This window comes from Arachis duranensis, chromosome 4 (genome assembly GCF_000817695.3).
Source record: "Arachis duranensis cultivar V14167 chromosome 4, aradu.V14167.gnm2.J7QH, whole genome shotgun sequence".
In the NCBI taxonomy this organism is placed as follows: domain Eukaryota; kingdom Viridiplantae; phylum Streptophyta; class Magnoliopsida; order Fabales; family Fabaceae; genus Arachis; species Arachis duranensis.
In genome coordinates, this window is record NC_029775.3 from 121,407,651 (window position 1) to 121,421,051 (window position 13,401).

Below are 13,401 nucleotides of genomic sequence, written 5' to 3' on the forward strand. Positions count from 1 at the left end.
ACTTTTTTTTATTTATGATGAGAGATTGATGCGACGGTTTAGTGTTTAGAGAGAAAAAAGAAAAGAAAAAACTTGAGAAAAGTCAACTAAGAATTTAGAAATTGAACGTATGCAGAAAGAGGAGGGAGCTTATCATGAAAATGTAAACCCCAATGGGAACTTGACTAACTTGCGCCCTAATTTTGCGGTAGATTTTAATTCCATAATTATAAAAAGAAAGTTCATAAATTGTCTTAATACGAAAAATAAAAAAACAAAATGCGTTGTTGAGCATGAAATTTCGTGCTGCGTCAGTTACTGCGAATGAAACACATCTGAAAACGGAGGGAAGAAGAAACAACAAAGAAAGGTAACAGCTTTTGGATTTTCGAAGATAGAATCGCACTCACAACACCGAAAAGGACGCGCCTTTTCCCCTCTTCTCTCTTTCCCATTCTCATTCTCTTCTCTTAATTGCGTGCTCCGTGCTTCTCTCTCTCTCTCTCAATATTCCAATATCCAAATTCCAAATTCCCCAAAGCTCACAAACACTCTTCAAATACCAGCGACCACTCCAATGACAATTCTCAATCGCCATTCTCCTCCTTTCCTTTAACTCTCTCTCTCTCTCTCTCTCTCTCTGTCTTTCTTTTTTCAATCTCTGTTTCTGTGTCTCTTCCAATTTGAATTGCAATGGCCAAGGAGATGAAGGACGTTACTACCAAGTCGTCGCAAAAGGAGAAGCATCTTCTTCAGAAGCTTCATTGCTCTGTGAAGAACTACGATTGGGGGCTTCCGGGTCGGGTATCCGAGGTTGCCAGGCTAGCCAGGTTGAATTCCGGGTCTCAATTGGATCCGGAGAAGCCCTACGCGGAGCTTTGGATGGGTACACACGATTCGGGGCCTTCGTTTCTCGCCTCCAACAATGGTGGTGAAATGGTTACCCTTAAGAAATGGCTCTCGCAGAACCCTGATTTTCTGGGTGACAAGGTTCTGCAAAACTGGGGTTGTGATCTCCCCTTCTTGTTCAAGGTGAGTAGCACTCTGATCTTTTTTGTTCTATTAATGAAAATGGTATCTTCATCTTAGAACAAATTGGAAATTTGAGCATCATTGTTAATAAAAAGCAAGTCCTTTTTTTTCCCGGTTCAGTGGAAATGGGTGTGTAGATGCTTGCACAAGTTTGAATTTTGAGCATAATTAGCTGGTATCTGCTTTTCCTTTTTCATGGGAAACAATAATAATAGTTGTTTAAGAAGTTTTTCTTATTATTGTTATAATTTGTCTAAATCCAACATAAGCTAATTTAAACATGTAGTTTGCATGTAAATTATTTGTTTATTGTTATGGCATTAGGTGCTATCGGTGGCAAAAGCCTTGTCTATACAAGCACATCCTGATAAGGAGCTAGCTAGGACACTGCATAAGTTGCTGCCTGATGTGTATAAGGATGGGAATCACAAGCCGGAGATGACTCTGGCAATGACAGAGTTTGAGGCTCTCTGTGGTTTTGTTACTCTCAAGGTACTGAGTTATGTTGAAGGAGTCTTTTGTTTCTTTCCTTAATTTTAGTTCTCAATTTTTATATTAATAAAGTTAATAAAGTTAATGCGATTTTGTTTCCTTTTCCCTTTCGATTGTGTCTAGAACGCTTTCTTGTTTTTATGTTCATAGAACTGTTTTTGAGCTATTGTGAATACGATCCTTGTTATTATAAGACAAAAACTGGTATATTAGGTGTTAGGTAAATTCGATCCTTTTTTTTAATGGGTTCATTGAGATGTTGATATTATTAACAAGAGTCTTTTTTTATTTAAATATAAAAAAAAATTTGGTATTCATGCACTTCAAGTGATTGGAAATGAACTTCCCACCTGTCGGTACAATTTCATATTGATGTGACCAAGCCTTTTTCCTGTTCATTTTATTTTCTTTAATTGCCAATAATGTTTCCTGGTCCTTTGTGATACTCCCTCAACCTTTGATAGCTGACCAAACTATTAAAAAGAATCATATGATTTCTGTTGTGTGTTAAAGAAACATGAAAAAGTGTCGGTTGCAAAGCATAAAGTGGAAATTTTATTTGTTTTTCCATTGTAGATCTGTTAGTTTTTCCTTGAGAATGGGCTTGGTTTTGAGAGAACTTTGATGTTTATCGTTACTTTTGTATGAGTTCACCTGAATAAACTGGGTTAAATAGAAAGGGGATTAAAGGAAGAATTTAATCTAGAACCCTATTGTAGTTTTCATGTATATTGTTACTTTGAATCATGCCAATGATTCAAAGATGTCTGCTTTTGTGGGGAAAAGAACACGTGTGTAGATCTGTTTTTGCTGATTAGAGGTTGCTATCTGTTAAATGCACAGACATTAGAACTGATTATTCTAATGCATCATTGAAAAATTATGCAGTATGGGCTAACTCTGCGGTGTGTTGTGTTTTATTTCAGGAGCTTAAGGCTCTGATTCATACTGTTCCGGAAGTTGCACGCTTGATTGGGGCTGAAAATGCAGACCTGGTCTTACGAACCAGTGATCAGGATGGTGAAGGGAAGGTAAAAGCTGTTTTGCAGGCAGCATTCACACACCTAATGTCAGCTAATAAAGAAAGAATCACTGAAGCAGTAAATAGTTTGAAATTTCGTCTCCATGATGAAAGCAAGGTTAGTTGATTGCTTATTTAATTTGCTCTGGGAAGTTATGATTCTGTTGTAGCTCAACTGTTGATAATTTAAGATGGCTTAATGTAATAAAATTTAACTTTTTTTTTGCGAGTGTGACTAAGAGATATCGAAACATTTGTTTTACGTCAGGTGAGACAGTTGACAGATAAGGAGAAGCTGGCGCTGCAGTTGGAAAAGCAATACCCGGCAGATGTCGGTGTCATTGCAGCATTCTTTCTTAACTATGTAAAACTTGCTGCTGGTGAAGCCTTGTTCCTTGGCGCAAATGAGCCACATGCATATTTAGCCGGTACTTGTATTGAATGCATGGCAACTTCGGACAATGTAGTGCGAGCCGGCCTAACTCCCAAACACAGAGATGTCCAGACTCTTTGTTCCATGCTCACATACAAGCAGGTAAATGATACATCACAGAAATGAGGCAGTTAAATTTTGTAAGGCTATGGCTGGTAAGTGTTTCATGACAGAAAGAAAAACCCGACAATGGAAATATAGATAAGAAAGAAAATTTGTGGCTGTCTTTGTTCCCACTGTCCTAGTTTTCAAGTAGACAGCTTGGACAAATTTTGTCAGAAGATAGAGACATTTTACTTGTTTCTATGTTTGTCTCCTCCTAACAAGTAGTTGTGTCTCCTATGGCTTTGTAGTTTTGTCTTGATATATTTACCAAACGGGATCCAAAGTGATAATTCAGAAGGTGGCATGAATATTTTGGAGACTGGCAGTTTTTTTTATGGGTTTTGCCTTTATTTTATGCAGGGTTCTCCCGAGATCCTGCAAGGAGTTCCTCTTAATCCATATGTAAATAGATATACACCGCCATTTGAGGAATTCGAGATTGATCGATGTATTCTTCCCCAAGGGGAAACAGTTGTGTTCCCAGCAGTCCAAGGTCCTTCAATTTTTTTGGTCACAACTGGTAAAGGAATGATGAATATAAAAGGAGGATCACAAAAAGGACATGAAGTAACTGAAGGTGATGTTCTTTTTGCAGCTGCTAACATTGAGATTAGCATCATTAGTGCATCCAAGTTGCATCTGTACAGAGCAGGGGTTAATAGCAAATTTTTTCAAGCTCCCTGAGTTTCAACATTGCACCTTTTTTTCGCCATATTGGAGTTGTGTCATAGGTAATAATAGCACGTCTTAATTTAGTGTACATGTTAGAGTAATAATAAGATCATAGAGTTTGTTATCAGGTTTGAGGGAAAGTGCACTCACTATAGAGAAGAGGATTGTCTTAATGTATTTTTTTTATGTTCAATTTGTTTGTTGTTAATATAAGGGTAAGTATTCATTTTAAGTCTTAAATGTATTCTATTTATCGACTAATAATCAATAAATGAAGTTCCTCCAAAATATTCTGATCTATGTCTACATCATTGCCGACGATATATTTGTAATGATCTTTTTAATATCTTGGAAATTATTAGTTGAAAAAGAAAAATGAAATATTGTTATATACAACTCTGTGTTACATCTAGTATAGAGTCAATGACTTGAGAATCAAGCTAGGAGATTAGAAAACAGAAATTATTCCTTGACTCTGAAAAACTATGTCAGTGTGACTTAGCAACAGAGAAATCATTTATCTTCTATTCATTGATTCTCCTAAACTTCTTGATTACTAAATGAAGAAAGTAGGATGTATAATTATTAGTCTCTTCTGGAAGACAGTTTTTTTTTTTTTAAACAAGATTTTGAAATATCAACTCCAAGAAGTGCAATCTCAACTTTGCATGCAAAACAAATAATCAAACTTGTCTAGTACATCTACAAATCATTTGATGAGGAAGAATTCTTGTTCACACCATTGACTCTTCTTGTAAACAACTATGATCTTCAATTCACACCTCCAATATTTTCCAATGATTGAAGGTTCATGATGTTTATGTTTCAGCAATTTTTTCTATTTTTGTATTTGGTTTTCTCTCACGAGGTTGTTTCTGTGACTTAACAACACTGTCTAGTCAATGTTAGTAGTTAATTAGTTATTAACATGGGAATAAAAAATCCAATATTTGACTATTGAGTAAAGTGACAATTAGATTCTCGAGTATTTTGATTTAGGACTAATTAGTTTTTGAAAGAAAAAAAAGTATCAATTAAGACCTTCAAGATACACAGTAACGGAATTACTCATGTATTTCGTTATCCACAGTGGTGCAGTGGTGTGTGTCCTGTTATTCTACATGAGTATTGTTATTCTACATGAGTATAGAAACAATGTAATTTTAGAAAGTAAAATATTTATTATCTTGAGTTTCTATATAACTTTTATTAAAAGCTCTCTATTAAATTTTTACTCCAAAAATTGTTATCTACATAACAATCTTTAATAAATAGGCACATCATAATAGTTAACAATACAAATAAGCACCACCGTTAAATTTTACGTGATAAATTGATAGAAGAATATAACGTGTCCACCGTTTACTATCGTGTGGGACCAAATTAGTACTTTTTTTTCTTCAGAGACTAATTAATCCGAAATCAAAATTTTCAAGTACCGAATTGTCACTCTCCTCTTGATTATTTAAACACTTAATATAAGGATGAGTATTTCACTTCTAGTAGACTTCCAAGGGTAAATAAATAAATCGATAAAGATAGCATGCAAGGAAGTATCAAGAATGCAAATATGCCGCATCATGCACAATTGCACACTATGGATACCCTCTACAGTATGTAGTAATTTTCATGTCAATCTAGAATATTAAACAACACCAAATAAACTTAGTAGTTGGAACAAAAATACTAAAATTCCATCAAAACATTCTAGGCTTCTGAGATAGGAAACTCAAAAGATACATCTTTCCCGGTAAGCTTCCTGTAAACTCCAGAGAAAGTCTCCAGCTTGTATTCAGTGTTGTTGCGTTCCTTCGGATCCAAGAAAACCTTAAATTGGCAACAATGGTGAAAACCAAACAAGTGTCAGCTTATAAAATAAAAGATAAAGACTTGGCAAATTTGAATGAGCAATATCTTCACAAGAAGTTACTTTGATTATTTTCGATCCATCGAGTCTGTATCTGACTCGTTTGCCAACAATCTCGGCAGGATAAACTACGTCTTCAAGAATAGCATCGTGCACAGCAGTCAAAGTGCGGGTACGCGGCCGCTGAACAGCAGACCCTTTCTTTGGAGGACGCACGATCCTTCTTGTGGCGACCAACACAACATCCTGTCAGTTGGTACAGTCTTCATCCATCAATACACAGAACAAAACAGAAAGGAAAATCATAGGCATGTATATTGGTTTCACATTAAGCTCAAATGTAGTAAACTACAACCTTCCCACTAAACTTCTTCTCAAGCTCCCTGACAAGACGAAGATGAATCTTGCGGAACGACTTCCTCAATCTGAAAGGAACATAAATGACCACAGCCTTGCGATTCCCAGCCACGTCCATCGGACTGCACAAGAAATAGCATTAACATTATCATATAGAGCAATAACATTGTCTCTATCAGAAAATTTGTACTAGGAAATTTGTATATATTTCTGTATTCAGATGGTCTCTAAATGCAGCCTCAATAATTGGCAATATACTTACATTGCCTGGTTTATGTAGAGATCTTTCAAATCACTTTTCAGGTCCTGATTAGTGTTCTCCAAATCAAACAAGTACTACAAACAAACAAACAAAAAATTCAGGATTTTTCAGTGAAGAGCATAGTGTTTAGTTCATTAAATCAGTAAAATCCTTAAAAGGAGGCAACATAAACCTGTGCAGCTGTCTCCTCAAACTCAGTGGGTTCAGCATCATTATCCTTGTGGATTTTCTTCCTTGAGGTGAACATTTTGGTCAATCTCTGTCATGATTCAAAAAGAAAAAACATCACAATGTTGCCATATGAACTATTATCCACTCAAAAACTATTAAGCTAGAATTAGTTCGAAGTTAGAACCTAAGGGGGAAAAACACTCAGAATGAATGTTTTACATCAAACATAACAGAACAATTTGAAGTCATAATTTTTACAAAGGAACTCAATTGAAAGCTGCAAATGAAAAAAATTGACTGCAAGTTGTTCTAAGAACCCCAAGTATGAAAATTTTTCTTCTACTCTCACGGTTTCAACGAAGAAGCAGCAATGTGTAAAACAATGTGAAGGGAATAATGCGAAAATTATTGAACGAAAAACGCACAAGACAGGTAATTCTGAGTAGCGCAAGAGAGATTCAACCTGGTGACTAAATTGGAACGGCGAAAAAGATAGAAGCTTTGGGAATTGATTGGATAAAAGAAAAGCGTACCGAATCGTTGCCGAGATGTGCAGTTGCAGTCCTTGAGCTTCAGAAAGAAGAAGACGCAAGCTACGCCCAGGGATGCTATTATACATATACTCCATGCTGACGTTGCCCTAATTTTCTATGCACATTCCAATTTTCAACGGGCCAAATTCACAGGGCCGGCCCGATTACTCGTTTAAATAGGTGGATTTTGTTTCTAAAATTAAGTTTGTTTAAATTTCGAACTAAACGAACTAATTTGCAGACAACCTGTTTATATTTTTTTTTTACATTTTTTTTAAAAGTAGTACTTTTATCTGATATTTTTTCAGACCCAATTTAAAAATTTAGCCTATCAATTAAGAAAATACAGTTTATTTAAGGCTTTTGATCTAAAAGTGATTATTTTTGTCAAAATATTTTTTAAAAAATAAAATAAAATAAATTAGTAAACGGGTCAACCCATTAAATTCAGCAAGTTGACCATAGAACCCAAATAAAGCAAATTTAAATAGGCCAACCCTTTTAATTCATTAAATTTAAACGGACTGGGCTTAAACAAGCCAAACTGGCCCATTTGACAGCCCTACATTTTTCTTCCAGACATGTTAACTTGGTATGTTATTTTACATAATTTATATAATATAAATTTAATTTTGATACACTTTAAGATAGTTTTTCATGTACATCCACTTATATAATGCTAAAAATAATTATTTTTTACATTGACCGTAATTACATGATTGTATAAAACGTTTTATACTATCAGTACATCAAAATTAAATTCATATAATGTACTCTAAGTATTATAATTTTTTTATGTTGATGGTTGGTTTAATAATCTTGAATTGAATAAATAGTAGAGAAAAAAAAAGGAAGAGATTGAAGTTTATATATGATGGGTATTACTATTAATATATTATAAAGGCTATTACTAAATATACTCGTCAGTTATGAATTAATTTTCATAACAACGAAATAATTTTAATAATTAAATAATTCGTAATTAAAACCAGAAATGACTGTTATGACTTATGACCATATAATAAAATGGCATGATCACCAAAAATTGCATTTTCTATGCCAGAAAATTGCAAATATATATAATTTTGAATGATTAATTGATTACAGCTCAATGAAAATCCTGGTTGAAACCTTCCATATTGCCTTAAGTCGAAGATTTGGAGCACCTTCAACTTTGTTCATTTACAACTACTTAAAGCTAAAGAATAGAAGAACCGTCTCACTTGTCCAAACCATTAATCCACGACAGAATAACTTTTGCTCCTTTTTCCCATGAAACGTCTAACATCATGTCATGCGCAACGGCATCAACACAAACCGGCGGCACACTGTAAAATTTTGCCGTCTCATTTAGTCCTTCGGCGTCCTATAAACAACAATAGTTCAGTGAATTTGAGTGAATTTGAGTTTGACATCATCTGAGGGGGCCAGAAACTCTTTTCAAGTGTTCGGCATAGAACAACATACCACAATGAAGTCATCTTTCGCACCCAAAACAAGGACATCGACAGGGCAGTTTGGCGCCGAAGGAACCGGAAGTGATGCATTCAGCTTTCTTAAATCAAACAATGGCAATCTCGAACTTTCTTTCATTAGCTCTTGATATCTGAAATCCAAACACAAACCAAGCTAAAGGCATGATAGTGATACTCAATATGAATAGACCATTTGATATTTCACAGAAAAATGCATACTCTTGTTAAGGGGGTTTATAAGTTTAGTTTCTAGACTTATCCATTTGAATTCAACCAAATAAAGTCATAGCTATGGTAAACCAGTATGCTTTACTTCTTTAAAAAATCATGGATTCTGTAATTCCAAGGCTCCATGAACATATCTCAAGTTCTTAACCATATTCTTCCGATATCAAATTTCAATTGACATGCTGACAAACAAACCTTTTAACAATATGATCCTCCATTGTGGCTGAGAAAAATGTCTCTCTACACAGAGGAAGAGAGGTTTGAAAAGCTTTCGCAGCCAAGCTGCGTGTCACCTGCGACCAGGACAATGGATATATACATATAAGAAGGTAAATACAGAAGAATCACATTCTTGAGAAGGTCTGTTCAAAATACCTTGAAGGCAGCAATTGGCTTGGTAAAGAGATATCGCCAGACAAGACCACTAACAAAAATAAAAGAGAATCTCAACGAGTGAAATCACAATTGAAGTTGTTAACATCTCTTTATTCAAAAGTAATGATAATGCACTAGAGATCTTAGATACTAACCTGTTACCAGAAGGAGGCACAGAGCAGACAAGGATAGCTCCTCTAAGCATTGGATATGTATTTTCTATTAATAGAATCAAACTCAATCAGATTAAAAGCTTCAAGGAAAGTAAGTATCTGAGACTAAAATGATATATGATATTCATATGATGGGGGGATAATATACTAATACCTTAATTGACTAGAAAAACATGTAGCAGAATCAGAAGGAAATTGGAAAGTACCTTCATGGTTGTTGCTTCCCAAAGAGGAGATATAATATTGAATGATAAGTCCTCCAAATGAATGTCCAACCAAGATAGGTGGTGACTGAACTTTATGATGAACGAAATCTGCAATATCTCTTGCATGCGTCTACTGCAGAATCAAGTGCATGCAGGAAATTAAAGACTGTGGATGAAAGTTCATTGATGAATAGAGTTTTGCAGGGAAGATTCATATACCTCGAGTGTACCAGCGACCGAACCATGGGGTGCATCACTTTCACCCTGCAGATGTAGCATACAAGCTGGAATGGTTATTACCAAGATTACTAGTTTGAGAATTCAGAAATCACATTGGAGATTGGACTTTCTTATTTGTTAACACTAAAACTAGCATGAAACACTCATAACTCATTATATTTCTTTGCCACTTACCTTCAACTTATAGTCTTATACACATCAAGCCAATGAACAAAATTTGATGGTTGATTAACCACTGGTTTGATTGTAACATTACTCCTACAGAATATATTTGGGATCTTGGTAATTAATTCATTCTAGAAATGTAATGACAGAAAAACTAAACGAAATAAATTTAGCTTAGGTGACCCAAGAGAGTATATTTTGACACACATTGTGATAAATATCTTGTTACTAACACACATTCTGTGCAAAACCCTAGTCTCTACAAAACCAATGATCATGTAAGTATAACACTATCAGAGAGAGAGAGAGAGAGAGAGAGGAGAGAGAAAATGGACCTGTGCTAAGAGGCTAAGAGCATAGCAATCAAAGCCAGAAGCTGAAAAGAAAGGTAACCAATGTTCAGCCCAGCACCAAGCAGCATGGTAGCTTCCATGAACAAAAACCAAAGGTGACTTTTTCTCCTCTTCTCCTTCAACATTCTTCTTCTTCTTCTGCACAATCACCTCCATGCTTAGCCCAGAGGGAAGCTCGTGGAAGATACGAGACTGCCCCTGCTTCAGCTCAAAAGGGACCCTCATCTTGTTCTTGTTGCTGAGAACAGCCACCACAGGCTTCCAAGAAGAAATTGTGGCGGCGTTTGAGTTAGAAGAAGCAAAATGGTGATTGTGGAACCCAGAAACAGAAACACCCACCATTGACGTTGTTGCCATGCTTCTCTGTTTTTGGACTTTGGTTCTTCAAAAAGCTTTGGTCTTTTCGCACCAAACAAGATAAGGGCATCAAACACAGACTCGGACACACTGAAAGCTTAAACCTTTTTTCTTATTTTTTGGATAATGAAAGCTTAAACCTTGCTTTATCTTAACTTGTTTTAAGGTAAAAAAAACAATATTTTAAAAAAAACCACATGTAATTAAACATTGATTTGTATTATAATGTATCAATAAAAAAATTATTAATTAGTTTTCTTAGAAAATGTTTCTTACATATTTATAATATGGATAAAGTACTAAATTAAGTCCTTATCTTTGGGTATAATTTTGTTTTGATTTAAAGTATTTTATTTGAATTTAAAAAGTTTTATTTAGTTTTAATATAGTCTTACCGTGAGATCAAAGTTAAATAATTAACGGAATGTCCTATATAACAGCAGTACAAAAATAAAATCAATAATCTGAAAAATAAGTATAAATTTGAAATGTACAAAATTAAGTGTGGATACATTAATATATTTACGGTTGATTTTATACTTTTGAAACTTGTACTTGTTTTGCTGACTTTGTTTTTGTATTACTGTTATGTAGAACTATTAATTATTTAACTTTAATTTCACAGTACATTAAAGTTAAATAAAATTTTTTTGAATTCAAATAAAACACTTTAACTAAAATAAGATTACTCTCAAACGTAAAAAACCAATTTAATTATTTAACCTTATAATATTTACGTTTTTATTCTAGTATTGTGTTTGAAATATGTTACTTATTAAATATACTTACTACACTTAAACTTTACAATATTATAATTTAAAATTTAGAATATAATATTTTGTGCTTAGAATTAGCTTAAAATTTGTTGGTCATGTAGCGCATAACATTGCCTTAATGTATATTAGTCATGTTAGATAAATTAAACTACTACACATATGTAATTACATAAATGCATAATTGCTATGTTTTTTTTTTCTTATATAGCATTTTTTAAATGCATATATACCTATGATGACACCCACTACCCCAAGAATAAATTTAAAATAGAAAAACTAGGCATATTATTATGAGCATGCTGGACATTTTTAAAGTCATTAAGCACGCACTTTATACAAAATCTGTTAGACTGAATTCTCTCTTAAACATTTTCCGTTGACATGCCTTGTAATATATATATTGTATATATATTTAACAGCATTTAGTTACATTTATTCCAAATCATGTTGCCACATATAAGAAGAATAAATTGCAAGTAAATCAATATAAATTAAATATATTTCCCTCATGCTACTAGAATTATTATTACTTTCCCATGCATGCAGTATATATATTAAGAACATTGTGTAAAGCTAATGAATATAAGCCACTTAAATTTGCATTGATTCATTGAATTATATTCATTAGATACAATGGAACGTCAAGGTCGTTTCCTCTTTCAAAATTTCCAGCAACGAGAAGCAAGCTCTTCTGGTAAGGCCACTAAGAAAACATAAATACACTTCTTTTCTTTTATTTTAAAAAGATATACGACTATGTTACGTGTATATTAAAATCAACCATCAAAGTTAACTATCAGTATAAAGTATATATATTGAAACACAAATACATATTAAAAATCATACATATATTTATACAGAAATGGTGAGTTCTATGATGCTTTTTACTATAGTGTCTAAACTGCGTAATTTGCTTTTAAAAATAAAAAATAAAATATTTAAAATTTATTAAATATTATCTATTTATCTTTTTTGATTAGTTAGTCACAATCTCAAAGACACTATAACATTCACCTACAGAAATATATATTAGTGTTGATTTCAGTGTACCAACAGTATTTTTGAATTAGCTTATACAAACTTATTAAATAATATATTGTTGCATATATATATAGGTTCAAACAAGAACAAGAACAATAATAATAATGCACGTGGTGAAGAAGATCAATGGTTATTGCCACCTAACAAGGTGGTAGATATCATGCGACAGGTTCTACCATCCCATGCACAAATCTCTGAGGATGCATTAGAAGCAATGCAAGATTGTGTGTGTGAGTTTGTGACACGTGTGACTGTTGAGGCCAACAAGAAGTGCAAATCTGAGGGGAGGAAAACTCTTAGTGTTAATGACTTGTTATTAGCAATGAACGATGATTTGGCCTTAAATAAATATGCTGAGCTTCTTGCAATTTACTACGATCGTTACTCCCTCCAAAATGTGGCTACTTACATGAATTAAGAATGCAATAATGCAAGTTCATAATATACTACAGTTACACTAATTAATATAAATAACTTAGGTTTAAATTTGCAGCACAAGAGTATTAAATGAGTGATGAGATAGATGGATACTATATATGTTTATTTAGCTTTTTTTTTTATGGTTACATATATTTCTGATTATTAGCGCCAAAATTTGATTGTATGTATTTTTCATGCATGAAAATTTATAAATAAAAGGCGTGTTATTACTTTTTAATCACTAGCCAGTGTCTTCTTACTTGAACTATAAATTCTTGCTTAATAGTTCGCTAAAAAATTTAGATATGGTAGGGATACGAATGATATATCTTAATATGGTAATTTTTGGTATTTTTTAAAACTGTGAAAGGTACACAAATCAAACAGTCGGATTTCTGTACTTCTAACAAATCGAACGGTCCGATTGCTATTCCTCTAATTAAACAGTCTACATTTGAGAATAACACTTTAACAGTTCACATTTAAAAAAAATACCATTATCATTCAAATATTAAAAACAAAAAGTGTAATAGTTCGTGTTAAAGGATAGGTTATTAGTTTAAAAAATAAAAAAATATAGAAAATTAATATATATGCCTAATAAAAAGGATAACCAATATAATTGAGACATTTACAAAAATTATCTAAAGAGAGAATATTTCATTAAT

At 33.3% G+C, this 13,401-nt stretch overlaps 3 protein-coding genes across 3 annotated transcripts; 1 reads left to right on the forward strand and 2 right to left on the reverse strand.

Annotated features, from left to right (window-relative positions):
- Positions 1-259: 259 nt before the first annotated feature.
- LOC107486895 (mannose-6-phosphate isomerase 1) lies at positions 260-4,022 on the forward strand. Its single transcript, XM_016107468.3, has 5 exons — positions 260-1,011; positions 1,336-1,503; positions 2,430-2,642; positions 2,793-3,059; positions 3,423-4,022. Exons 1-5 carry the CDS (start codon positions 673-675, stop codon positions 3,744-3,746), a joined length of 1,311 nt encoding a protein of 436 aa, XP_015962954.1. The 5' UTR covers positions 260-672; the 3' UTR covers positions 3,747-4,022.
- A 1,203-nt stretch (positions 4,023-5,225) lies between these two features.
- On the reverse strand, positions 5,226-7,057 carry LOC107486896 (40S ribosomal protein S7). Its single transcript, XM_016107469.3, has 6 exons — positions 6,925-7,057; positions 6,393-6,479; positions 6,221-6,294; positions 5,957-6,080; positions 5,665-5,847; positions 5,226-5,561 (listed from the first exon to the last, which is right to left on the reverse strand). Exons 2-6 carry the CDS (start codon positions 6,465-6,467, stop codon positions 5,442-5,444), a joined length of 576 nt encoding a protein of 191 aa, XP_015962955.1. The 5' UTR covers positions 6,468-6,479; positions 6,925-7,057; the 3' UTR covers positions 5,226-5,441.
- Positions 7,058-7,933: 876 nt separating this feature from the next.
- LOC107486894 (uncharacterized) lies at positions 7,934-10,599 on the reverse strand. Its single transcript, XM_016107466.3, has 8 exons — positions 10,122-10,599; positions 9,601-9,645; positions 9,382-9,511; positions 9,158-9,221; positions 9,003-9,051; positions 8,823-8,920; positions 8,392-8,530; positions 7,934-8,290 (listed from the first exon to the last, which is right to left on the reverse strand). The coding sequence occupies exons 1-8, from the start codon at positions 10,494-10,496 to the stop codon at positions 8,144-8,146; spliced, it is 1,047 nt and encodes a 348-aa protein (XP_015962952.1). The 5' UTR covers positions 10,497-10,599; the 3' UTR covers positions 7,934-8,143.
- Between the last annotated feature and the right edge of the window lie 2,802 nt (positions 10,600-13,401).

Excerpts from the sequence above, each read along its gene's own strand:
- LOC107486895 (XM_016107468.3), top strand. The coding sequence starts at position 673 with ATGGCCAAGGAGATGAAGGACGTTACTACCAAGTCGTCGCAAAAGGAG. Across the intron at positions 1,012-1,335 it reads ATCTCCCCTTCTTGTTCAAG|GTGCTATCGGTGGCAAAAGC; the intron begins GTGAGTAGCACT and ends TTATGGCATTAG. Across the intron at positions 2,643-2,792 it reads GTCTCCATGATGAAAGCAAG|GTGAGACAGTTGACAGATAA; the intron begins GTTAGTTGATTG and ends GTTTTACGTCAG.
- LOC107486894 (XM_016107466.3), bottom strand. The coding sequence starts at position 10,496 with ATGGCAACAACGTCAATGGTGGGTGTTTCTGTTTCTGGGTTCCACAAT. Across the intron at positions 9,052-9,157 it reads GTGCCTCCTTCTGGTAACAG|TGGTCTTGTCTGGCGATATC; the intron begins GTTAGTATCTAA and ends TATTTTTGTTAG. Across the intron at positions 8,531-8,822 it reads GAGGATCATATTGTTAAAAG|ATATCAAGAGCTAATGAAAG; the intron begins GTTTGTTTGTCA and ends TTTGGATTTCAG.
- LOC107486896 (XM_016107469.3), bottom strand. The coding sequence starts at position 6,467 with ATGTTCACCTCAAGGAAGAAAATCCACAAGGATAATGATGCTGAACCC. Across the intron at positions 5,848-5,956 it reads AGAAGAAGTTTAGTGGGAAG|GATGTTGTGTTGGTCGCCAC; the intron begins GTTGTAGTTTAC and ends ACCAACTGACAG. Across the intron at positions 5,562-5,664 it reads ATGGATCGAAAATAATCAAA|GTTTTCTTGGATCCGAAGGA; the intron begins GTAACTTCTTGT and ends TGCCAATTTAAG.